Source organism: Hypanus sabinus, chromosome 12, assembly GCF_030144855.1.
Source record: "Hypanus sabinus isolate sHypSab1 chromosome 12, sHypSab1.hap1, whole genome shotgun sequence".
Lineage (NCBI taxonomy): Eukaryota > Metazoa > Chordata > Chondrichthyes > Myliobatiformes > Dasyatidae > Hypanus > Hypanus sabinus.
In genome coordinates, this window is record NC_082717.1 from 107,782,849 (window position 1) to 107,809,366 (window position 26,518).

Here is a 26,518-nt window from a genome sequence, read left to right on the forward strand (position 1 = left end):
GGGGAGAAGTATTAACTTTTGACACATTGCCAAGAAGACCCCTAAAGGTAGTTAACCGGCCCAGATGCCTGCATCTCCAGCTATATGCTACTCCCTTGGTAGGCCGTAGAGTCATACAGAGCTGAAACAGGCCATTCGGCCCAACCGATCCATGCTAACCCAACTTTCCATCAGGCTAGTCCTGTTTGGCCCACGTCTCTAAACCTTTCTTTAATATGATCAGCCCAGGAAATTCCACAGATGCTGGAAATCTTGAGCAGCACACACAAAATGCAGGGGGAGCTCGGCAGCTCAAGCAGCACCTATGGAGGGCAACGGACAGTCAACGTTTCAAGCCAAGGTCTTTCATCGGGACAAGAAAGGAAGGGGACTGGAGCATCGACTGTTTATTCCCCTTTCCAGATGCTGCCTCACCTTTTGTGTTCCTGCAGCATTTTGTGTGTCTTTTATATGTCGTTAATATACCTTCCTCAACTACCCAGCACTCCTTTCACTCACTGACGACTCTCTGGGTGAAAATGTTTTCCCTCAGGGTTCTTTTACATCTCTCCCCTCTCACCTATGCCCTTGCATTTTACAAGAGGAAATGACTGCAATGTCCACATCGAAACCCCTTGTTATTCTAATGGCCACCTCTCAGGATCTGCTCCATTCAGTCTGCGCCCATGGTTACTTAGGAGACAAGGCACCGAGTCTACAGATGCCAGCCGTGCAGCAATGGGGTCGAGCAAAGAGCTTGCAGCGAGATCTGGACCCGCTGGAAAAATGGGCTGAAAACTGGCAGGTGGAATTTAACTTAAGCAAGTTTGAGGTGTTGCACTTTGGAACGATCAACCAGGATAGGTCTTAACATGTGAGTGGTAGGTAGGGCACTGAGGAGTGTGGTAGAATGAAGAGATCTGGGAACACAGCTCCATAATTCATTGAAAGTGACGCTAAAGGTAGATAGGGTCGTAAAGGAAGCTTTTGGCACACTGGCCGTCATACATCAAAGTATTGAGCACAGGAGATTGGATGTTATGTTGAAGTTTTATAAGAAATTGGTGAGGCCTATTTTGGAGTTTCACGTGCAGTTTTGGTCACCTACCTACAGGAAAGATGTAAATAAGGTTGAAAGAATACAGCGATGTTGCTGGGTCTGGAGGACCTGAGGTATAAAAGATTGAATAGGTTCGGTCTTTATTCCTTGGAATGTTGAGGTTTTAATAGTGGTATACAAAATTATGAGGGGTATAGATGGACTGAATGCAAGCAGGCTTTTTCCACTGAGATTTTGTGGGCCTACAGCTAGCAGTCATAGGTTAAGGGTGAAAGGTGAAAAGTTCAAGGGGAACTTGAGGGGAAACTTCTTCACTCAGAGTTGTGGGAGTGTGGAGCAAGCTGTCAGTGCGAGTGGTGCATGTGAGCTTGATTTCAATGTTGAATGGTAGGGGTATGGAGGGCTATGGTCCTGGTGCAGGTAAATGGGAGAGCTACAAGAAGGTATGTTGTGATTGCTCTACCAGAAAAGGTGAAGGAGAATCCCACAGGACTTTACAGATGTGATATGAGCAAAAGGGATTGCAAGGGACAGAATTGGTTCTCCTGAAGATCAGAAAGGTGGTCTCTGTGTGGAGCTGCAGGGGGTGGAGGAAATCTTAAATGGATTTTTTGCATCTGTATCTGGTCAGGATTTGGACAAAAGTTCTATAAAAGTGAGACAAAGCAGTAGTGAGATCATGGATCCTATACAGGTTACAGAGGAGGAGGTGTTTCCTGTCTTGAGGCTAATTAGGGTGAATAAATCCCCAGGGCCTGACAAGGTGTTCCTTTGGACCCTTGGGAGGCAAGTGCAGAAACTGCAGTGGCCCTAGCAGAGATATTTGAATCATCCTTAGCCACGGGTGAGTTGCATTAGGGTTACGGACACGAAGATGCACAGGTCAGGTGTTTTATAACCATATAACAACCACAGCTCGGAAGCAGGCCAACTCGGCCCTTCTAGTCTGTGCCGAATGCTTACTCTCACCTAGTCCCACTGGCCCCCACTCAGTCCATAACCCTCCATTCCTTTCCTGTCCATATACCTATCCAATTTTACTTTAAATGACAATACCGAACGTGCCTCTACCACTTCTACTGAAAGCTCGTTCCACACAGCTACCACTCTCTGAGTAAAGAAATTCCCCCTCGTGTTACCCCTAAACTTTTGCCCCCTAACTCTCAACTCATGTCCTCTTGTTTGAATCTCCCCTACTCTCAATGGAAAAAGCCTATCCACATCAATTCTATCTATTCCCCTCATAATTTTAAATACCTCTATCAAGTCTGCCCTCAATCTTCCACGCTCCAAAGAATAAAGACCTGACTTTGTTCAACCTTTCGCAATAACTTGGGTGCTGAAACCCAGGTAACATTCTAGTAAATCTCCTCAATACTCTCTCTATTTTGCTGACATCTTTCCTATAATTCGGCGACCAGAACTGTACACAATACTCCAAATTCGGCCTTACCAATGCCTTGTACAATTTTAACATTACATCCCAACTCCTATACTCAATGCTCTGATTTATAAAGGCCAGCATACCAAAAGCTTTCTTCACCACCCTATCCACATGAGATTCCACCTTCAGGGAACTATGCATCATTATTCCTAGATCACTCTGTTTTACTGCATTCTTCAATGCCCTAACATTTACCATGTATGTCCTATTTGGATTATTCCTACCAAAATGTTGCACGCCACACTTAACAGCATTAAGCTCCATCTGCCATCGTTCAGCCCACTCTTCTAACTGGCCTAAATCTCTCTGCAAGCTTTGAAAACCTACTTCATTACCACAACACCACCTACCTTAGTATCATATGCATACTTATTAATCCAATTTACCACCCCATCAACCAGATTGTTAATGCATATGACAAACAACATTGGACCCAGTACAGATCCCTGAGGCACACCACTAGTCATCGGCCTCCAACCTGACAAACAGTTATCCACCACTACTCTCTGGCATCTCCCATCCAGCCACTGTTGAATCCATTTTACTACTTCAATATTAATACCTAACTATTGAACCTTCCTAACTAGCCTTCCGTGCGAAACCTTGTCAAGGGCCTTACTGAAGTCCATATAGACAACATCCACTGCTTTACCCTTGTCAACTTTCCTAGTAACCTCTTCAAAAAATTCACTAAGATTTGTCAAACATGACCTTCCACGCACAAATCTATGCTGACTGTTCCTAATTAGACCCTGCCTATCTGTTTTGTGCTTGGCTTCATGCTGTACACTGATTCACTGACAACACAGCCTCTGTCTCTGCACCTAACCCTAACATGAATGTGTTATTTTGACTTGTCGTTTACTGCAAGAAAGCACCGGCTGGTGGCGTAGTGGCATCAGCGCCGGACTTTGGAGCGAAGGCTGCTGAGTTCGAATCCAGCCTGCTCCCTTGCACGTTTTCCATTGTCAAGCGTCGAGCTAACAACTCGGCCTCGTAAAAACAAGAAAGCCTGCTTAAAAAAACTGCCGTCACGATGACGTCCCGATGACTCCACTCAGAGTTAAGGGCTTTCTTTTTACCGCAAGAAATGTGCCTTGGAGTGTCTACTTAGCAAACTCATCAAGTACATAATGTGAGCAATTTCATCCATTTTAGCTTAAGAGAGTGGCTGATGTTGGTCTTCATTTGTCGATGGATTGAGTTCAAGAGCCGTAATGTAATGTTGCAGCTCCATGAAACCGGTTAGACAATAATAAACCAATTTACCTTATGAGGTGGTTAAACAATGAGTCACAAGCACTTGTTGAGTAGCCAGTTGATCTATTTCAATCCAGAAGAGTGTGAAGTGATACAGTTTGGAAGGTGGAATTTGAAGGTAGAGTACAGGGTGGATTCTAAGCAGTGCTGAGGAACAATGGGATCTTGGGGTCCACATCCATAGACCCCTCAATGTTGCTGCAGAAGTGATAGGGTTAAGAGGGCATATGGTGCGTTGGGATTGGATTCAATAGCCGTGAGGTAATGTTGCAGCTCTATAAAACTCTGGTTAGACCTCACTTGGAGTGTTACGTTGAGTTCTGGTGGCCTCACTATAGAAGGGATGTCAAAGCTTTAGAAAGGGTGCAGAGGATGGGGCCTGGATTAGAGAGCATGGGTTATGAGGAAAGGGTGAGGGAGCGATACCTTTTCCCTTTGGAACAAAGGAGGATGAGAGGTGACAGTGGAGGTGTACCAGATGCTAAGAGGTGTAGATGGAGTGGATAGCCAGAGATTTGTTCCCAGGGCAGAAGTAGATAATACGGGATGAAACAATTTTAAGGTGATTGGAGGAAAGTAGCGGGGGGGGGGCAGTGTCAGAGATAGGTGTTTTTACATTTGGGGGTGGGGGAAATTGGTGCTTGGAACATCCTGCTAGGGGTGGTGTTAGTGGTGAATACATTAGGGAGATTTAGATAAGCACGTGGGTGATAGAAAAATGGAGGCTACGTGAGAGAGAAGAGTTATATTGATCTTAGAGTAGGTTAAAAGGTTGGCTCAGCATTGTGGACAAAAGGCCAGATACTCCAGCCACCCCATCTGGCACCAATGTCAAACTCACTGAAATCACATTTCTTCCCCATTCTGATGTTTTGTCTCAACAGCAACTGAACCTTTTGACCACAACTGTAAGCTTTTATGCATTGAGTTGCTGCCAAATGATTGGCTGATTAGATGTTAGCATTAACAAGCAGTTGTACAGGTGTACCTAATAAAGTGACCACTGACTGTACGGCTTGGTAACCTCCAGTTTACAACCTGCCTGTGTCATCCGACCAGGATATTCCCGGAGTGAATGGTCTGTCCACTACAGCCCATGTCAATGGACCAGGACATTCTCCCAGTGAATGGTCTGTCCATTACACCCCATGTCAATGGACCAGGACATTCCCCGAGTGAATGGTCTGTCCATTACAGACCCTGTGTCAATGGACCAGGACATTCTCCCAGTGATTGGTCTGTCCATTGCAGACCCTGTGTCAATGGACCAGGACATTCCCCAAGTAAATGGTCTGTCCATTGCAGACCCTGTGTCAATGGACCAGGACATTCTCCCAGTGATTGGTCTGTCCATTACAGACCCTGTGTCAATGGACCAGGACATTCTCCCAGTGAATGGTCTGTCCATTACAGACCCTGTGTCAATGGACTGGGACATTCCCCGAATGGTTGGTCTGTCCATTACAGACCCCGTGTCATTAGATCGATACCCCGAGTGATTGGTCTGTCCATTACTGCCTCTGTCATTCATTAGACTGGGACATTCCCGGAGTGAATTCCTATCAAAGCTAGTTACATTTGCCTGCTTTCCTTAGGCGTTGCCTAATTTGGAAGTCTGTGGACTTTAAACTACAGCATGGTCATTTGTGTGTGAGTTCATCAGATTAAACAGGGTTGCTTCCCTCTTGTTTCCAGGTGATCAAAGACCGTTGCAACCTCAGTCTCTCCAGTGTTTACACATCTGCTGCTGTATCCCTGCCTTTCCCTTCCCTTTGTATTCAGATCAAGAGTTTCTGTTGTGTTCATGATCAGTATTTACATTTTGGTGCTTAGACCTTTAATTTCAAAAGGATGGCTTTCAAAGTCAGTGGGTTAGAAAAGGAACTCTGAGAATGGCCTAGTGTCTCCATGCAACAATTGAGTTATTTTTAAAGGCTGATCAAAGTGAAGCCAGGTTTTTTAGATAATGCCCAAACACTATGCAATGTCCAGTATGTTTTAATTACCTGTTTGTATTAGGTGGGGGGGGGGGGCCACTTGGCAACTTAAGCCTTGTGTCTCAATTTCACAGAAAGGATTCAAAATTATTTAATATCATTTCTAGTACGCAAGTGTAAAGGAGGACAAAATAATTTTTACTCTGGATCCGATGCAGTGCCAAAATAAAACACTTTAAGATAAAGAACACAATAAGGTAACTTATTTACATAGATTGATTGTATGTCCACAAAGTAATGCTAGGCATAGGAGTGACTGACAGGAAATTATCATTAAGTAGAAGTGATTGGGGGGTGTGGAGGAATGGGTGAATTGGTGGAGGTGTTGCTCAGCCTTACGGTGTGGGAATGTAACTGTTTTTGAGTGTGGTGGTCCTGGTGTGGATGTTACCCATGTAGCTGCTTGGCTGACCAGCAGTTTATGAGCAGGGTGTGTGGATCCTTTGGCTATGTTATCACTGAAGTAAAATTAATTGTTTTGCAGCAACAGTACAATGCAAAGAGACAATATATTCCAGAAATATAGTAATTATTACTTGTTAATTTATTTGTTGTAAGCTACTTTATGTGTTGTTATTGAATTATGTGTACAGTGGAGCTAGAAAGTTCGTGAACCCTGTAGAATTTTCTCATTTCTGCATAAATATGACCTAAAATGTGAGCAGATCTTCATGTAAGGCCTAAAACTAGATAAGAGAACCCAATTAAATAAATAGCACAAAGCCCATCATACTTCTTCATTTACCTATTGAGAAAATGTTATATCCATTTGTTGGAGAAAGTATGTGAACTGTTACATTCAGTAACTGGTGTGACCCTCCCCCCCCCCCCCCAAATATTTTGGCTAACCATTGATCAGTCCTTCACATCAGGCCATTCTTACAAAACTGTTTCAGCTCTGAGATGTTGGTGGGTTTCCTTGTATGAACTGCTTGCTTCAGGTCTTTCAAGTCAAGTCAAGTCAAGTCACTTTTATTGTCATTTCGACCATAACTGTTGGTACAGTGCATAGTAAAAATGAGACAATGTTTTTCAGGAACATGGTGTTACATTACACTGTACAAAAACTAGACTGAACTATGTAAAAAAACAACACAGAGAAAGCTACACTAGACTACAGACCTGCACTGGACTGTGTAAAGTGCACAAAAACAGTGCAGGCATTACAATAAATAATAAACAGGACAGTAGGGCAAGGTGTCAGTCCAGTCTCTGGGTATTGAGGAGTCTGATAGCTTGGGGGAAGAAACTGTTACATAGTCTGGTCATGAGAGCCCGAATGCTTTGGAGCCTTTTCCCAGACGGCAGGAGGGAGAAGAGATTGTATGAGGGGTGCATGGGGTCCTTCGTAATGCTGTTTCCTTTGCAGATGCAGCGTGTAGTGTAAATATCCGTGATGGTAGGAAGAGAGACCCCGATGATCTTCTCAGCTGACCTCACTATCCGCTGCAGGGTCTTGCGATCCGAGATGGTGCAATTTCCGAACCAGGCAGTGATGCAGTTGCTCAGGATGCTCTCAATACAACCTCTGTAGGATGTGATGAAGATGGGGGGGTGGGAGATGGACTTTCCTCGGCCTTGGCAAAAAGTAGAGACGCTGCTGGGAGTTCTTGGCTATGGAGCTGGTGTTGAGGGACCAGGTGAGATTCTTTATCAGGTGAACACCAAGAAATTTGGTGCTGTTTACGATCTCTATCGAGGAGCCATCAGCGTTCAGCGGGGAGTGGTTGCTCCGTGCCCTCCTGAAGTCAACAACCATCTCTTTTGTTTTGTTCACATTAAGAGACTGGTTGTTGGCTCTGCACCAGTCCGTTAGCCGCTGCACCTCCTCTCTGTAAGCTGACTCGTCGTTCTTGCTGATTGGACCCACCACAGTCGTGTCATCGGCGAACTTGATGATGTGGTTCGAGCTGTGTGTTGCAGCACAGTCGTGGGTCAGCAGAGTGAACAGCAGTGGACTGAGCACACAGCCCTGGGGGGCCCCCGTGCTCAGTGTGATGGTGTTGGAGATGCTGCTCCCGATCCGGACTGACTGAGGTCTCCCAGTCAGGAAGTCTAGGATCCAGTTGCAGAGAGAGGTGTTCAGGCCCAGTAGGCTCAGCTTTCCAGTCAGTTTCTGAGGGATGATTGTGTTGAATGCTGAACTGAAGTCTATGAACAGCATCCGAACGTATGTGTCTTTTTTGTCCAGGTGGGTGAGGGCCTGGTGGAGGGTGATGGCAATGGCGTCATCTGTTGAGCGGTTGGGACGGTATGCAAACTGCAGGGGGTCCAGTGAGGGGGGCAGCAGGGTCTTGATAAGCCTCATGTCGAGCCTCTCCAAACACTTCATGATGATGGACGTAAGTGCAACATTTCTACAACATTTCTATGCGATTACAGTCAGAACTTTGACTTGGCATTCCAAAACTGGAATTTTCTTTTTTTTTAAACTATTCTGTTGTTGATTTACTCTTGTCTTTTGGATCATTGTCTTGTTGCATCATCCAACTTCTATTAAGCCTCAGGTGACGACTGCTACCCTGACATTCTCCTGTAAAGTGTCTTGATAAAATTTTGAATTCACTGTTCCCACAATGATGGCAAGCTGTCGAGGCCCTGAGGCAGCACAGTAGCCCCAAACCATGATGTCCTTCCACCATGCTTCACAGTTGGGATAAGGTTTTGGTGTTGGTGTGCACGGCCTTTTTCCCTCCCTACACAGCGATATGCATTTCTGTCAAAAAGTTCAACTTTTGGCTCATCTGTCCACAGACCGTTGTCCCAGAGGCAATGCAGCAATGTTCTTTTTGGAGAACAGTGGTTTCCTCCATGGGGTCCTTCCATAAACACCATTCTTGTTCAGTGTTTTTCTTACAGTGGACACACGAACAGCAAATTCCAGAGAGCTCTGCAGGTCTTTTGCTTTTACCCTTGGGTTCTTTTTCACCTCCTTCAGCATTGCATGATGTGCTCTTGGTGTGATCTTTGCAGAGTGCCCTTTCCTAGGGAGAGTAGCAACAGTATGGAGTTTCCTCCCTTTGTAGATAATTTCTCTTGCTGTGAACTGATGAACACTCAGGTCTTTAGAAATGCTTTTGTAGCCTTTTCCAGCTTCACGCATCTCTTCAAAAGTCCTCAAAGTTGTTTTTATCGAGGCATGGTGCACGTAAACAGATCTTTCTTGAGAAGAGCAGGCTCTATCAGTAACTTGACTGTGTATCTTTTTTATAGGACAGGGCACCTCTAAAACCCACACCTCCAATCTCATCTCTTAGACTAGAACCCCTGGCTCCAAATAGCTTTTGCAGAAGGCATTACCCCAGAGGTTCACATACTTTTTCCAACACATACATGTAATATTGGTTAACTTTTCTAAATACATAAACAAGTATAATGCTTTTGTTATTTAGTTAATTGGGTTCTCTTTATCTAGTTTTAGGACTTACATGAAGATCTGATCACATTGTAGGTCATATTTATGCAAAATAGAGAAAATTTGACAGGGTTCACAAACTTTCTAGCATCACTGTCTGTGTTCTGTATAATGTTGTGTGAATTATATGTACTGTGGCATGCACCTTTGCTTTGTTTGCTGATACACATTTGTACGGCAGAATGACAAACTGAACTTGAACTTAAATTACAAAATAGTGTAAAGAAAGTAATAACAGATTATTGATCATGGGCCATTCAGGAATATGATGGCAGAGGGGAAGAAGCTGTTCCTAAAACACTGAGTGTGTGTCTAACTCCTCCCCGATGGTAGCAATGAGAAGAGGACCTGCCCTGTGTGATGGGGGTCCGTAATGATTGGTGCTGCCTTTATGAAGGTGCTCTCGCTGCTGGGGTGGGTGGGGGGGGGGGGGCTCGTGACCATGATGCAGCTGACTTAAGTTCCAACTTCCTGATCCTGTGCCCTCAATGTCAAATTGTATTTGATTCTTTGTCAGTGAGTAGCATCACACTTCAAAGTTACAATAAGTTCTATAAATTGTTTGTGTAATTTTGTTTTAGCTTTCTTTGTACTGTCATGTTTTCTTTCTCTCTCTCCCCCTCTGTCTCTCCCCACCTCTCTCGCCCCCCCTCTTTTGACCCCTCCACTCTCTTGCCCCCCTTTCGACCCCCTCCTTCCCCCTCTCTCCCCACCCTCTCAACTTTCTCTGCCCTCACCCCCACCTCTCTACTTCACCTCCCTCACGCCCTTCCTCTCCCCCCACTACCCCTCTCAACAACCTCTTCCACCCCACCCCACTGTTACTAGATTCTGGAATGGACTTCTTCTTTCTGTAGATGCTGCCTGACCTGCTGAGTTTAGTGTGTGTTCCGCCTGGCGTTAGTCGGGCGTATTCTCACTGACTCGTTGAGGAAATTGCCTCTCAGAAGTATTATAGCCTGCACCAGTCATCCAAGGTGTCACTAACTTCTGGACCAGAGGCGTTGCCCGGGTGAAACTGCTTTAGTGACCATTTCTAAATGTGTTTTAAGTTTAGCATATCGACAGTCTGTCTGCATTTAGAGACACAGTATCCACGACTAAAACTGCATATCAATTTTCCCTCTCAGCTACTCACTGGTTTGGACTCTATTGCCAAACCACATTTAATGATATATTACTTATTTAAGATCTGGCATTCACTGTCAGTGTGTTTCCAAAAGAGCAATTCATCAGCTGCTTCTGAAAAGTGGAAGGACCTTGGGTCAATGATTTGGGAAATGTCTCCGGTACAAGTTCAAGTTCGGGTTTATTGTCATTTCAACCATATACCATATAACAATTACAGCACAGAAACAGGCCATCTGGGCCCTTCTAGTCCATGCCGAACGCTTACTCTCACCTAGTCCCACTGACCTGCACTCAGCCCATAACCCTCCATTCCTTTCCTGTCCATATACCTATCCAATTTTACTTTAAATGACAATATCAAACCTGCCTCTACCACTTCTACTGGAAGCTCGTTCCACACAGCTACCACTCTCTGAGTAAAGAAATTCCCCCTCATGTTACCCTTAAACTTTTGCCCCCTAACTCTCAACTCATGTCCTCTTGTTTGAATCTCCCCTACTCTCAACGGAAAAAGCGTCAACATCAACTCTATCTATCCCCCTTCATAATTTTAAATACCTCTATCAAGTCCCCCCTCAACCTACAAAGAATAAAGACCTGACTTTGTTCAACCTTTCTCTGTAACTTAGGTGCTGAAACCCAGGTAACATTCTAGTAAATCTCCTCTGTACTCTCTCTGTTTTGTTGACATCTTTCCTATAATTTGGTGACCAGAACTATACACAATACTCCAAATTTGGCCTTACCAATGCCTTGTACAATTTTAACATTACATCTCAACTCCTATACTCAATGCTCTGATTTATAAAGGCCAGCATACCAAAAGCTTTCTTCACCACCCTATCCACATGAGATTCCACCTTCAGGGAACTATGCACCATTATTCCTAGACCACTCTGTTCTACTGCATTCTTCAGTACCCTACCATTTACCATGTATGTCCTATTTGGATTATTCCTCCCAAAATGTAGCACCTCACACTTAACAGCATTAAACTCCAGCTGCCATCTTTCAGCCCACTCTTCTAACTGGCCTAAATCTCTTTGCAAGCTTTGAAAACCTACCTCATTATCCACAATGCCACCCATCTGCATGTATCATCTGCCCGTAGGCATATTCTGCCTATGTTCCTCCAGACCAAGGTGCACAGCACAGTACAAATAACTCATGCACTTAACACATAGAGCAATACTAACACAAATAAATTCACATTTATGACAAAAGTTCAGGAATAGATAGTGTAAGGCTACCGGTGCTTCATATGTGATGAGACCTGAGTGACTCCAGTAAACTCTTTTCCAAGGGTGAAACTTTTCAATTCAACCACAAGTTGTTGGAGGAGCTCAGCAGGTCAGGTAGCATCTATGGAGGGGAATCAACAGTCAACACTTTGGAACGAGACTCTTCATTCAGGAGAGATGCCGCTGGCTTTGCGGAGTGCCTGCCCTAGCATGGGGAAGGGTCTTCATTAAATCCCAGAATCGCAGTGCGGGCACACAAGGTGCTGGAGGAGCTCAGCAGGTTGGGCAGCATTTGTGGAGGGAAACAGTCCAAGTTAGAGGGAGTGATAAGAAGGTGAAAGGAAGTGGTGGTGGATCCAGGTGAGGAAGACAGAGGAAAAGAGAGTGGAGATGGTGATGGTGGATCCAGGTGAAGGGTGGGCTCCGAGGAGAAATGGTGACAGAGCTGGGGGGCGTGATTGATGGAGGTCTGCAGATGTGGAATCTGATGGGAGAGGAGGGTGGAGCATAGAAGCGAGTGAGGGAGGTGGGAACAGTAAGAGGGAAGGGTGTGTGGGTGATGGGCAGATGGAGGGGGTGGAGGAGAGGAAGGAAACGGTGACCGGGGAAGTGTAGGAGGAACTGAGTAGACCAGGAGGATGGAGAATCGGGCAAAGGGGGAGGGGAGCAGAATTCAATGTTGGTGGTTATACCCGGGTGGATATGAGGCACAATCCCTCGAGTTTGCATGAAGCTTCACCCTGGCAGTGGAGGACAGACATGTCGATGTGGGAATAGGAATTAAAATGGCTGCCAGCTGGGAGCTCCTGAAGGCTATGACAGTGTAGGTGCTTAGCAAAGGAGACGCTGGGTCTGCATTTGGTCTCACCAGTGCAGAGGAAACAATCCCTACTGAATAAAAGAGTTGGAATGATCGATTGATGTATCTTAGTGAAGAGCGTTGAGAACATCCTGTTCTGAGGGATAGCACAGTAGTGCAGCAGTTTGTGTCACAGCAGCACCCTGGGTTTAATCTCTGTTGGTGTCTGTAAGGAGTCTCTCTAGGACTCTGTAAGTGCTTTGGTTTCCTCCCAGAGACGAGTGGTTTAGGGTTAGTGAGTTATCCAACCGCACAGTCGTGCAGTAGTAAGCGTGACACCATTACAGAGTTAGATCAGGGTTCGATCCCCGACAGGAGAGATTCGATGCAAATGTCGCATTCCACCGATTGTTCCGACGTACATGTGACAATAAAGCTAATCGCTATCTTTGTGGGCATGCTATGTTGGTGTGAGAATGACGGCGTCACTGGGGGCTGCCCCCAGCACATCCTTGGACTGCTGGTCACCGCCACAAATACTGTATGTTTCAGTGGGCATACTTGTGAAAAATAAAGCTAACCTTTAATATTTTTCAGAAATCTTGGTAATGTCCAGACCTCTGTCAACCAAATTCTAAAACTGGGTTTGAGGCTGTCTGTGACTCGATAATCTGAATGCTCTGAGTGTTACTGTACAGTCGAATTCCATTAAAATGTGGTCATATCCTTAACTTGATCTCCTATGCAGAGTTCTGACACAGAACCACTTTTCCTTTCCCAAACCGTGCACACTTGCACGAGATTACCTCAGAGTTACACAAAGTGTGATAGACAACAATGGTGTGGAGGGAGAGAAGACAACAAGCTTTGTGGTGACTGGTTAACGGACGTCAGGTTTCCAATTGGCTGCAAGTGAGTTCCAGGCAACATGATTGGTCAGTCTGAAAGAGGGTCAAAGGGGAAGACAGCATTGCAAGACAACTGAAAGCACATCTAGCAGTAATCCCGGGCATCCCATTTTCTCCACCTAGACATCAGGCAGAAGATAAAAAAGCCTGAAAACATTCATATCGGGCTCAAGAAGCGGATCTGTCCCTCTTTGTCCCTTTCCTCACTCCTTCTTTGCCTCTCTCTCTAACACCCTCTTCCTACCACATCCTATCCCTACCATACCTTCTCCCCCTCACCACCTTCCCCCTTTCCCTCTCTGCCCACTCCCCCACTCTCCCCCTTCCTCCACTCCACCTCCCCCCCTTCGCCTTCCGCCTTTCCCTCTCTGCCCACTCCCCCATTCTCCCCTCTTCCCCCACTCCACCTCTCCCCTCTCCACCTTCCCCTTCCCCCTGCCCACTCCCCCATTCTCCCTTACCCCACTCCACCTCCCCCCTCTGCCTTCCCCCTTTCCCTCTCTGCCCACCATTCTCCCCTCTTCCCCCACTCCACCTCTCCCCTCTCCACCTTCCCCCTTCCCCTCTGCCCACTCCCCCACTCTCCCCTCTTCCCCCACTCCACCTCTCCCCTCTCCACCTTCCCCTTACCCCCTCTGCCCACTCCCCCACTCTCCCCTCTTCCCCCAGTCCACCTCTCCCCTCTCCACCTTCCCCTTCCCACTCCCCCACTCCCTCTCCCCCCCCACTCCACCTCTCCCCTCTCTACTGCTCTCCCACTACTTCTCACCCTCCCTGCTCCCTCAAATCCCTGGTTATTTTTTTCTTTTTCTTTCTCACCTCTCTCCCTCCCTCCATTCCTCTCTCAGTCTCTCCCCCCTCCCTCTCCCTGGCTGCGGGCCTTTGCGTTGGATCACTGATCTGCTGTAGGAGGCTGGTTTATCGGCAGAAATTCCCACAGCAGATTGCCAAACAGCGAGGTGCAGAGTGCTTATTTTTATTTCCAAGGAAATAAGCAGGTCTGAGAACAAGCGATCTGTGACATTTCTGCAGTTCCCGCTTCTCTACTGGACACAGGCAAGTCTGCAGGTTTGAGCAACACACACAGAATGCTGGTGGAACGCAGCAGGCCGGGCAGCGTCTACGGGGAGAAGCTCCAAGTCTGGAGGTTTGAGCAACACACACAGAATGCTGGTGGAACGCAGCAGGCCGGGCAGCGTCTACGGGGAGAAGCTCCAAGTCTGGAGGTTTGAGCAACACACACAGAATGCTGGTGGAACGTAGCAGGCCGGGCAGCGTCTACGGGGAGAAGCTCCAAGTCTGGAGGTTTGAGCAACACACACAGAATGCTGGTGGAACGCAGCAGGCCGGGCAGCGTCTACGGGGAGAAGCTCCAAGTCTGCAGGTTTGAGACTGGACGTCAGGTAGACACGCAAATGTTCAGCTGGGAGTTCTAAGGGTGACTTTGATCACACAACAGCATTAACACACACAGGGCAAATGACCAGAGTCTGAGTACGTTTGGAGCAGGAATTTCACGGAAAGGGAGCTCCTGGATTCAGAGTTTACACAGCAGGCCGCTGTGGGCGTGCAGAGTCGATGCCGGAACCCCCAGCACGTTGCTAGACCGTGATGGTCGTTGATGCGAATGAGGCCTTTCACTGTGTATTTCCATGTTTTGACGTACATGTGATGACCACTTTAGAAAAATCTCAGCGGGTAGTGAATCTTTGGGACACCCTGCCCCCCCCCCCCCCCCCCACAACCCACTTCCTCAATGATGGCAGTGGGCAGATCATTACTTAGATTTAAATCTTCAGTGACCTCCCATTTCCATTATCCTCTGAAGTCGAAGTCGATGGTGTGGTCGAAGTTCATCAACGCTTCTGCAATCCACTGTACAGGGGCTTGTTTGGTCTGTACTGCATCACTGGAGTCCTATTGGCCATCCTTTCCTATCTCCCTATCCCATCGCAGGAATGCGGAGGCTGATTTAAGGTAGAGGCAGATAAATATTTGAAACTTTATGGTCAACCTTCTGGAATATATTTTATCATTTGTGGTAATACTACTTTGTGTAGTGTGTTGCGTACCTGGAACACTGTTTCGCTTGGCGGTGTACGTGTGTACGGTTGAATGACATTGAACTTGAAGTTAATAGCTGGGGAAGTGGGGGTTGTGGGTTTGTTACTGTCACGTACCCAGCGAGGTACAGTGAACACCCTGGTGTAGTGTGTCGGCCGTGCACATCACTTTGTCACGTTGGGGAAGTACCCAGCTCAGCTGAGACGGGATAAAGCAGCTGTGATGTTACTGAATGGCGGGGCTGAGTGGCCTCCCGTTTTCCAGCGCTCCTGTGTAGCAATTGACCGCATTTGGAGTATTGTCAGCAGTGTTGGCCCCTTATCCAAGAAAGGATGTGCTGACATTGGAGAGGGTCCAGTGGAGCTTCATGAAAACGAAAGGGTTAACATATGAGGAGTGCATGGTGGCTCTGGGCTTGTCCTTGTGGGAGGTTAGAAGAACGAGGGGGCATCTCACTGAAACTTATCAAATATTGAAAGGCCTCGACAGATTGGATGTGGAGAGGATGTTTCCTAAGGCGGGGGAGTCTAGGACCAGAGGTCACAGCCTCAGAATAGAAGGATGTCCATTTACAACAGAGATGGGGAGGAATTTCTTTAGCCAGAGGGTAGAGAATCTGTGGAATTCATTGACACAGACATAGTCATTTGGCTATATTTAAAGCAGGGATTGATAGGTTCTTGATTAGTCAGAGAATGGGGTTGAGAGGGATAATAAATCAGCCATGATGGAATTGTCAGAGCAGAGCTGATGGACCGAATGGCCCCATTGTTATGGTCTATCTAATCTACTCTGAGTATCGGGGCAGAAGCCAGCTGTGGCAGGCATGCTGAACAGGCAGCTTCGGCCTGACCTGAGTTGTTGCCCCCGCCAGGCAGCAGCAGGGGTGGGGGTGCGGTCTGGGACTTTTTGGGGAGACCTTTGGTCAGACCTGCAGCAGGATTGGACCAGAATCCCTGTGACTGCACAAGTCTGGCCCTCTGCCACCAAGGCCGATCTCGGTGCTCTGAGCTGGCTGGACCAGAACGGCAAGCGACTGAGTGATGAGGGAGCCTCCCCCCACTCCCCTCCTCAACATGCCTCAGGAATGTTTTGGCTGAAAGGTAACCACTGCGAGAGATTAAAAAGAAATCTGCTGAGGTTTTAAATTTTCTTTTCAGGAAGCAAAAAATTTTGCCGCGTTCTTAAGCGGATCAGACTTGACTGGAAACTTTCCCAGCCAGCGCCTCTCCTGTAACATTGCGCCTGTTGGGTTGTGAGTGGAGATTTCTCTGTGTGCACGCGTTGTGTTAAGCAGAAAGGAAAGGAGGTATTGTCAGTCGGTGTTTTGTAGCATCTGGCATGCAGCGTGCTGTGTGTGAGGAACTGAAGAAGGAATTTAACCCTTTCCCGCTCCCCATTTGATCTTTGAGTTGCCTTGCTGTGGTGGGGCCTTGGTTCGAGTGGTTCAATAATTGCTAGTTACAGTCACAGAGCCAGGTGGCACCGAACGAGGCCCTTCAGCCCATCTCTTCAGTGACGGCCGTCTAAGTCTTTGCCCGTCTAAAGTTCAGATCACAGAGCAGAGACCATTTCACTACAACAGTAGACAGAAGTATCAGAATAACAGTGTAGGCTAATGTAGTGGGTGGAAACGTGCACAATTCACAATCACTGACAGACATTGAGTTGAAGATCACTTTAAGAGTCTGATCTGACGTGATGATCTAATTATGTGAAGTTTTTGCCACGCTTTATGTTCTGTGTTTGGTGGACGATGTGGGAGTTGTACTCTCTTAAACCTAAAATGCACCTGCTGTTTTGTTTACAAAAGCTGACAACAGAATTATTACAGTTACGGGGTGGTGCACTGCAGGTAGATGTTAAGATGAGAGAGACGATCAGATCAAGAGTTCATCTGTGTCGTATCAGAGAACTATTCAAGAGTTTGATAACAGTGGGATAGAATCTGACCCTGAGCTTGGTGGGGTACATGCTTTCAGGTTTTCGTAACTACTGCCCAACGGGAGAGGGGTAGAAGAATGAGTGCCTGGGGCGGGTAGGGTTAGTGATTATGTAGCCCGCTGGATCTTGTGCCACATGCCCTGCAAGTGTGGGGGATTTCTGGAGCTCTGCGTGACTTTGAATTGAATTCTGCAAGGACAGGAACGGGCTTTAGTGACCTCTCCCACAGTCAGCATTGTTATTGCTGTCTGCTTAACCACTTCCTGCCCTTGTCGCACTCCCCTCCCCACTCCCCAATCAGAACTGGGCCTATTATCACTGACATATGTCGTGAAACCGGTTATTTCGTGGCAGCAGTACGGTGCAAGGCAGAAAGCAATTGAAGATTCAAGGTTAGTTATTGTCATTTCCAGTACACTACTGTAAAGGAAAACATAATAATTATTATTCCAGATCCGATGCGGCACAGAAAAACACAATAAGAGCTCAATTAAAGAAACATAAATATAAATACATAAGATAGCTTATGTACATAGATTGATTGTATGACCATAAAATGATGCTAGGTACAGGAGAGTCTGGACCTAAGGTGACACTGACAGGAAATGATGAAGTAATGGTGGTTGGGTGGGTTAGTGGGTCAGGCTGTTGATCAGCCTGACTGCTTGGGGAAAGTATCTGCTTTTGAGTCTGGTGGTCCTGGTGTGGATGCTACAAAGCCTCTTCCTTGCTGGGAGTGGGACAAACGGTCTGTGAACAGGGTGGGTGGGATCCTTCACCGTGTTTCTGACCCCTCTCTCTATAGACTGTATGTCCTTGATGGCTGGTGACGCGTTGGGCAGTTTTGACGACCCATTGTGGAGCCTCTCTGTCGGTGCAGTGCAGTTCCTGCCCCTGCGGTGAGGCAGCCTGTTAAGATGCCCTCTTCAGCCGCCCCAGAAAGTAGAGGTGTTGTTGAGATTGTGTAGGATGTGTTCTGGGACTGCGTGAGGTGTGTGATGTGTAGTCCCAGGATTTTGAACCTTCCCGCTGCTGCGTCTCTGCGTAAGAGGGGTGCGAGTGGTCCTGAAATCGATAACCATCTCCTTTGTCTTGGTGGCACCAGGCTCCGAGCTCTTCCACCTCCTCTCCGTGGGCTGTCTCATCGTTGTTGTGATTGTCGTGCCATTGGCGAACTTGACAATGTGATTACTCGGGTGTTTGGCTGTAAGCAGAGTGTACAGCACCAGGAGCAATAGAAAGATCATCTTCCTTTGTCCCGTACAGAGATAAACTTTGTTTCCTCTGCCATCCATTCAGATCGTTCCATTGCAGTGATGCCTTGAGATGGGACAAAGGAAAACAACAAGAAGAGTGCCACAGAGGAAGTGCAGTGTGGTGGGCGGTAAGGTGAAAGGGCCATAACAGGGCAGATCGTCAGAATCAGAGTCGGGTTCATTATCACCGGCCTGTGTCGTGAAATTTGTTAAATTAGCAGCAGCAGCTCAATGCAATACATAATCTAGAAGAAAAAATAATCATAAATGAATAAGTAAATCAATTACAGTGTATGTATATTGAATAGATTAAAAATCATGCAAAAACAGAAATAAAATATTTTTTAAAAGTGAGGTAGTGTTTCTGGGTTCAGTGTCCATTTAGGAATCGGATGACAGAGGAGAAGAAGCTGTTCCTGAATCGCAGAGTGTGTGCCTTCGGGCTTCTGTACCTCCTACCTGATGGTAACAGTGAGAAAAGGGCATGCCCTGGGTGCTGGAGGTCCTTGATAATGGACGCTGCCTTTCTGAGACACCGCTCCCTGAAGATGTCCTGGGTACTTTGTAGGCTAGTACCCAAGATGGAGCTGACTAGATTTACATCCTTCTGCAGCTTCTTTCGGTCCTGTGCAGTAGCTCCCCCATACCAGACAGTGATGCAGCCTGTCGGAACGCTCTCCACAGTACATCTGTAGAAGTTTTTGAGTGTTTTTGTTGACGTACCAAATCTCATCAAACTCCTAATGAAGTCTTGTGAGGTCAAGAATCCATTTTATTGTACCAGGTGCTGTTCAATAGTCTTATCACTCTGAGATAGAAGGTGTCCTCGAGCCTGGTGGTTTTTCTATCTCCTGCCAATGGAAGAGAGAATGTCCTGTGAATAGAGAGGGTGCAGAACAGACTCGCCAGGATGCTGCCTGGGCTGAACTGCAAGGAGAGATTGGATAAACTTGAGTTTTCTCCTCTGGAGGAGTGACAGAGGCTGAGCAAACAGCTGGTAGAAATTATGAAAGGCATAGATAGAGACATTTTCATAGAACAGTACAGTACAGGCCCTTCTGCCCATTATACTGTACCGACTTAACCTACTCTAAGAAGAGCAATCTTGCTTAAATGGAAGGAGTCTACCCCTCCTGCACATCTTCAATGGCTACGTGATATTATGTCGTATTTAAATTTAGAAAAGATCCGCTGCTCAGTCTTAAATTCGAAACAATCTTTTTATGATATTTGGGGACCTTTCCTAAATTACTTTTCCAATTTATAAAGTATAACAGTGCACAGACTTTTATGTATATTTTTATCTTCTCTTCTTAAGTGAATGTTTTTTTTCTAATTATCCGTTGACATCCATCAGCTTTTTTCTTTGGTAGCTGGTAGGGGGTTGACTTTTTTTATATAAAAATTTCTTTTATGATATATGACCTATCTTTAAATTTTTGATTACAGAGTGGTATACCTTTATGTGTTATGCTATAACATTTTGATCAATTTTATTACAACATATGAATGTACACAAGTTATGTTGAGATGTATCTATGTGTTGCACTCTGTAAATCTTTTTCTTCTGAATAAAAATATTGTAAAAAGAAACCTACTCTAAGATCAATCTAACTCTTCTCTCCGACGTAGCCCTCTCATTTTTCTATCATCCACGTTACCTAAGAGTTTCTTAAATGCCCCTAATGTATCTGCCTCTCCCACCCACCCCTGACAGCGTTTTTTATGCACCCGCCACTCCCTATGTTTAAAAAATAAATCTCCCAACATCACTCATTTACTTTTCTCCAGTCACCTTAAAATTATGCCCCTTTGCAATGGCCATTTCTGCCCTTGGAAAAAGTCTATTGCTGTCCACTGTATCTCTGCCTCTTATAATCTCGTACACCTCCATCAAGCCACTTCTCATCCTCCTACACTCCAGAAAGAAAATCCCTAGTTTACTCAACTCTCCTCATAAGACATGCTCTACAGTTAGGCAACATCCAAGTTAATCTCCTCTGCACCCCCCTAAGGCTTCCACACCTATCCTGTAATGAGGTGACCAGTGCTTAACACAGCACTTTCAGGAATGGTCTGACCAGGATTACCTGGTGGCTCTGGAACTCAATCCCCTGACTAATTAAGTCTAATACACGATACACCTTCTTAACCACACTATCTACGGACATGGGCTATAATTCCCAAGGCATTCTACAGGAATGTGGAAAAACAGGAAGTTCTTCAGATACATGTAGAAAAGTGCGGTAAATTACTGCTGTAATTTTGAAATTGAAAGCCGACAGGAAAACCCCCCCACGATTGAGAACACCCACAAGGACACTGTCACAGGAAAGCAACACCCATTAACAAGGATCCTACCAACCAGGCCATGCTCTCTTTTTACATCTGCCATCAGGAAGAAGTCACAGGAGCCTTAGATCCCACTCCACCAGGTTCAGGAACAGTTATTACTCCTCAGCTATCAGACTCTGGAACCTGCGTGCATAACTTCACTCCAATCAACACTGAACCGATTCTGCAACCTATGGACTGACTTTCGAGGACTCTACAGCTGACGTTCTCCATATTAGAGTCACAGTACACAGAAACAGGCCCTTCAGCCCATCTAGTGCATGCTGAACTGTTGTTCTGCCTAATCCCATTGACCTGCAGCAGGACCATAGTCCTCCACATTCCTCCCATCCCATGTACCTGTCCAAATCTCTTTTAAATGTTGAAATCAACCTCGCATGCACCACTTGCGCTGGCAGTTCGTTCCACACTCTCATTACCCTCCGAGTGAAGTTGTCTCCCCCCTCATGTTCCCTAAACGTTTCACCTTTCATGCTTAACTCCTGACTTCTAGTCCTAGTCTCACCCAATCTCAGTGGGAAAAGCTTGCTTGCATTTATTTTAACCATATGCTTCAATAATTTAGTATACCTCTGTCAAATCTCCCCTTGTTCTCTTGTACTCTTGGGAATAAAGTCCTAATCTATTCAGTCTTTCCCTGTAAGTCAAATTCCCAAAATGCTGTCAGGGAGGGAGTGCCAGGGAGGGAGGGACCGGGTGATGTTGAAACATTTCCAGTCAGGATGGTGTGAGACTGGGGGGGCAGCTTCAGACTGACTCGGGTTCTTGTGCTTTTTGTTTGTAGTTTGTCTTCTGCACATTGCTTGTTTGTCAGCCTTTGTGTGTAGCTGTTCCTTGATTCTGTTGTTCTGCTGTAAGTGCCCACAAGAAGATTAATATGATGACACACACGCACTTTGAGGGTAGGACTGATCAGGGGTAGGAGAGGAAACGAGCTCGGAGTGGGAGGAGGTAGGGAGGTCTTCAGTGTTCACCAGTGAGAGAGTCCTTGAGATTTGTGAGGACAGCACCTCAGGATAATCCTCCTCCACAGCCTCCCTGAAGCCTCCACATCTTTCCTATAACAGGGTAGCCAGAAGAGTGAGCGCCCAGTGCCAAACCAAAGTCAGAATCAGAGTCAGGTTTAATATGTCGTGACATTTGTTAACATTGCAGCAGCAGTACATAATACTAGAAATATAAACTTGAATTACAGTAAGTATACATGTCCCTGAATCATTGAGCGTGTGCCTTCTGGCTCCTGTACCTCCTTGCTGATGGTAGCAATGAGAAGAGGGCACGTTCTGGGTGGAAGGTCCTTAATGGTGGATGCTGGCTTTTTTGAGGCATTTCTCCTTCTGGCTGTCCTGGATGATGGTGAGGCTGGTGCCCATGATGTAGTTGATTAAGTTTACAACGCTGCAGCTTATTTTGACCCTGTGCGGTAGCCCCCCCCCCCCTCCCAATACCGGACGGTGATGCAGCCAGTTAGAACGTTCTCCGCAGTGCATCTGTAGAAACTTGCGAGTGTTTTTGGCAACATACCCAACCTCCTCAAGCTCCTTACGAAATGTAGCCGCTGTCACTGTCATTTTATTTACCTCAAGGTATATCGTGGAACAGGCCCTTCAGGCCCTTGGAGCCACAGCAACCAGAAAACCCCTGATTTAACCCTAACCTAATCACAGGACAATTTACAATGACCAATTAACCTACTACCCGGTACCTTTGGAGTGTGGGAGGAAACCGGAGCACCAGGGGAAATCCCAGGCACTCCATGGGGAGAACGTACAAACTCCTTCAGAGGACTCTGGGATTGAACTCCAAACTCCAATGCCCTACACTGTGGTGGTGCCCATTTCATTGGACTATTGCATGAATCTCTGGATGCCATCAGCTTCCGTTTCTCTTTCTAGTCCATCGTCAATGCCGGGAGAGGTTCTGCATCTCCTTCAGCTCTCGGTTGGATAAGGGTATGCTTTGTTCTCAGGATTATCAGTCAGTTCACAACACAGTGAGTACTCTGCCTTGCTAGTGGGGAAAGCACGACGTACAGGTCTTCGGTTCCTGAACTCATTGGTGTGTCTTCCTCTCACGAGACTGGTTCCCGTCTCGAGTTGGGAACTGCTTGAGAGAGCGGAAGAAGTAGAATTCAATTGTTTCTTTCCACGAATAGTTGAATGAACGCTTAAAAAGAACACGTTTGTGGGTGTGTAGGATAAAGGCAGAAGTAAGGCGGATCAATTGAGCAGGAACCGAGATAAGAATAGGTGGGACTAGTTATCCTGTAGCGCTGTTCCCACCATTCATTGAGATCTAGACTGATCTGTAACCTGCTTAGACCATAAGACATAGGAACAGAATTAGGCCATTCAGCCCATTGAGTTGGCTGCTTTCCATTATGGTTGATTTATTATTCCACTCAATTCTATTCTCCCCATAACCTCTCATCAACCCCCACTTCAAATGTCCTCAATGACTTGGCCTCCACAGCTGTCTGTGGAAATCATTCCCACAGATTCATCACCCTGTGGCTAAAGAAATTCCTCCTCATCTCTGTTCTAGGTGGATGTCCCTCTATACTGTGTCCTCTGGTCCTAGACTCCCCCATCATAGGAAACATCCTCTCCACATCTACTCTATTCAGGCCTTTTTTAACCCTTCAAACAAAAGAAAATCTGCAGATGCTAGAAATCTGAGCAACACACACAAGATGGTGGAGGAACTCAGCAGGCCAGGCAGCATCTATGGAAAAGAGTACGGTTGACGTTTGGGGCCGAGACCCTTCGGCAGGACTGGAGAGGAAAAGCTGAGGAGTAGATTTAAAAGATGGGGGGAAGGAAGAGAGAGAAACACAAGGTGAGAGGTGAAAAGCGTGAGCGGGGAGAGGATGAAGTAAAGAGCTGGGAAGTTGATTGGTGAAAGAGATGCAGGGCTGGAGAAGAGGGAGTGATAGCGGAGAACAGAGGGCCATGGAAGAAAGAAAAGGAGGGAGGAACAGCAGAAGGAGGCGATGGGCAGGCGAGGAGATAAGGTGAGAGGGAAGAGGGGATGGTGAAAGAGAGGGGAGGGGAGGTGCCATTGTGTTTCTCTCCCCCCCCCCCCCACCTTTTAACTCGACTCCTCAGCCTTTTCTCTCCCGTCCTGCTGAAGGGTCTCAGACCAAAACATCGACTGTATTTTTTTCTATAGATGCTGCCTGGCCTGCTAAGCTCGTCCAGCATTTAATGCGTGTTGCTTTTATAACCCTTATTGGCCAAACCTAGGAAGCACAGATTTTAAGTTCTGAACTATAGTTTTAAGATGTTACAGGAGACTGTAGACTCACACTTAGCCGTTCCGAAACTCTTTCTTGCCCTCCACTATCAGATTACTGAATGGCCCATTAATACTACCTCATTTTCCCCTTTGTTAGCAACGTTTATTCACGCTAGTAATTCATAGTGATTTTACATCTTTCCACTGCGCTGCTGGCACAAAAGAAATTTCATGTGATGTTAGTTGGTGACAAGGAATCTAATTCTGATTAAACTAAAAAGAGACTTACCAGGATGTTGCCTGGACTCGGGAGGCGGAGGGCGTGGTCTAAGTTTCAAGGAGAGGCTGCAAAGACGAGGATGTTATTCCTGAAAACGTAGGAGATAGAGGGGTGACCCAACGGAGGGCCACAGACGGGGTGAAACCACACGGTCTTTTCCCCAGGGAGGGCTGCTAAAAGCAAGAGGGAAAGCATTTAAAATCAAAAGCAAGGGATTTAAAAGGGACTTCAAAGTTCAAAAGTTCAAAGTAAATTTATTATCGAAGTACATTTACTGTATGTCACCATATGCCACCCTGAGATTAATTTTCCTGTGGGCTTTCTCAATAAATCCAATAACCGTAATAGAATCAATGAAAGACAGCAACGAGAGGGCGGACAACCCGTGTGCAGGAGATGATAAACTGTGAAAATACAAAAAGAAAGAAATAATAAATAAAATAAGCAATAAATATCAAGAACATGAGATGAAAAGTCCTTAAAAGTGAGTCCATAGGTTGTGGGGACAGTTCAGTGATGGGGCAAGTGAAGTTGAGTGAACTTACCTCCTTTGGTTCAAGAGCCTGAAGTCTCAGGGGTAATAACTATTCCTGAACTTGGTGGTGCGAGTCCTGAGGCTCCTGCACCATTTTCCCGATGGCAACAGTGAGAAGAGAGCGTGACCTGGGTGCTGGTGAGGGTGGGGGATGGTTGTCCCTGAAGATGGTTGCTGGTCTCCTGCTACAATGCTCCGGGTAGATGTGTTCAGTGGGTGGGAGGCGTTTGCTCAAGGGCATGTTTACATGAAGGGTGGTGTGCATTTGGAATGAGCTGCCAAAGTAGTATTTGAGGTGGACATGTTGACAATATTTGAAAGTCATCTAGATAAGCACATGGGTAAGAGAGGTCTGGAGGGCAATGGTCCCAATGGTGGGATTCAATGGAGTCAGCATTGACAAGTTGGGCCGAAAGGCCAGCTTCCTTGCTGTATGACTCTGAGTCTATAACAAGTGCTTTTAGCCCTTCACGTATCCCAATCTCTAACACTTTTTAGTTCATGCTCCCTAGCCCTGGACTTGCCCCACCAAGAAAGACATTTTTTTCTCTCCGTGGTTATAATTGTTTTAAAACTTCAAGTTATTCTTTAATCTCCATTTTAGAGTCAACACAATTTGTTCCTGATGTTGTGGGGGCTCAACATATTCCATTATAAAGCTTGTGATGGGGTGGATTCTAGTTTTCAAATCTAGTTTAGAAGCCCAGTGCAGTTTCTTAATGTTATGGAATGACCCCTTCCAGTAAAGCTGGTAACTTTTTGTACATCTCCACTGTGATGAAAGATTAGCTTTACTGGTCACATGTACACTCAGTGGCCTCTCTATTATGTGCCTCCTGTACCTAAAAAAGTGGACACTGGGTGTACGTTCCTGGTCTTCTGCTGCTGTAGCCCGTCCACTTCAAAGTTCAACTTGTGTGTTCAGAGATGCTGTTCTGCACACTACTGTTGTAACACATCGTTATTTGAGTTACTGTCAGCTTGAACCAGTCTAGCCATTCTCCTCTGACCTCTCTCATTGACAAAGTGCTTTTGCCCACAGATCTGCTGCTCACTGGATTTTTGTTTGGTTTTTTTGCACCGTTCTCCGAACTCGAAAGACTGTGGTCTGTTGAAATCCCTGGAGATCAGCAGTTTCTGCGATAGTCAGACAACTGGATCTCTTGACCATATGGGGAGATGGGTCGCTTGTGACAGTGCGAGGACGTGCTGGGGGCAGCCGACGAGCTGCCATGCTGCTGGTGCCAGCGTAGTAAGCTGACAGGTTACCAGCCCCAACCTGCACGTAACGAAATGGATCACGAAGAGGAGACCCACCTGGTTATAGGGAGAACGTTCAGACAGTGGCAGGTATCGAACCCCAATCTTACAACTGGCGCTGTAAGCCATTACTCTAATCGCTATGCGAGTTTTCCCTCCACAAGATCTAGCTTCTATACGGTGTTATTCCTTGACTTTAATTGTAGCCTCAGTTAGAAAGCTGAACAGCATTTCATGAAGACAGGGAGAAGGTTGATATTCTCAGACATAGCCGGTTTCAATTCAAGTGAGATAGCATGGATGGGAAAGGCCCTTCAGCCCAACTTGTCCATGCTGACCCAATATGCTCAGCT

At 46.2% G+C, this 26,518-nt stretch overlaps 1 protein-coding gene across 4 annotated transcripts in view; it reads left to right on the forward strand.

Annotated features, from left to right (window-relative positions):
* The window catches only part of LOC132403274 (NHS-like protein 1), a 367,698-nt gene that overhangs the window by 225,839 nt on the left and 115,341 nt on the right, over positions 1–26,518 (forward strand). The window contains exon 1 of one of the 4 annotated variants that reach the window (XM_059986703.1): positions 15,006–16,401. The exons of the other annotated variants lie outside the window; for them this stretch is intronic. Coding sequence (XP_059842686.1) covers positions 16,125–16,401 — 277 coding nt within the window. The 5' untranslated portion in view covers positions 15,006–16,124. Of the gene's footprint in view, positions 1–15,005; positions 16,402–26,518 lie in introns of those variants that run through there. 4 annotated transcript variants of the gene reach the window in all.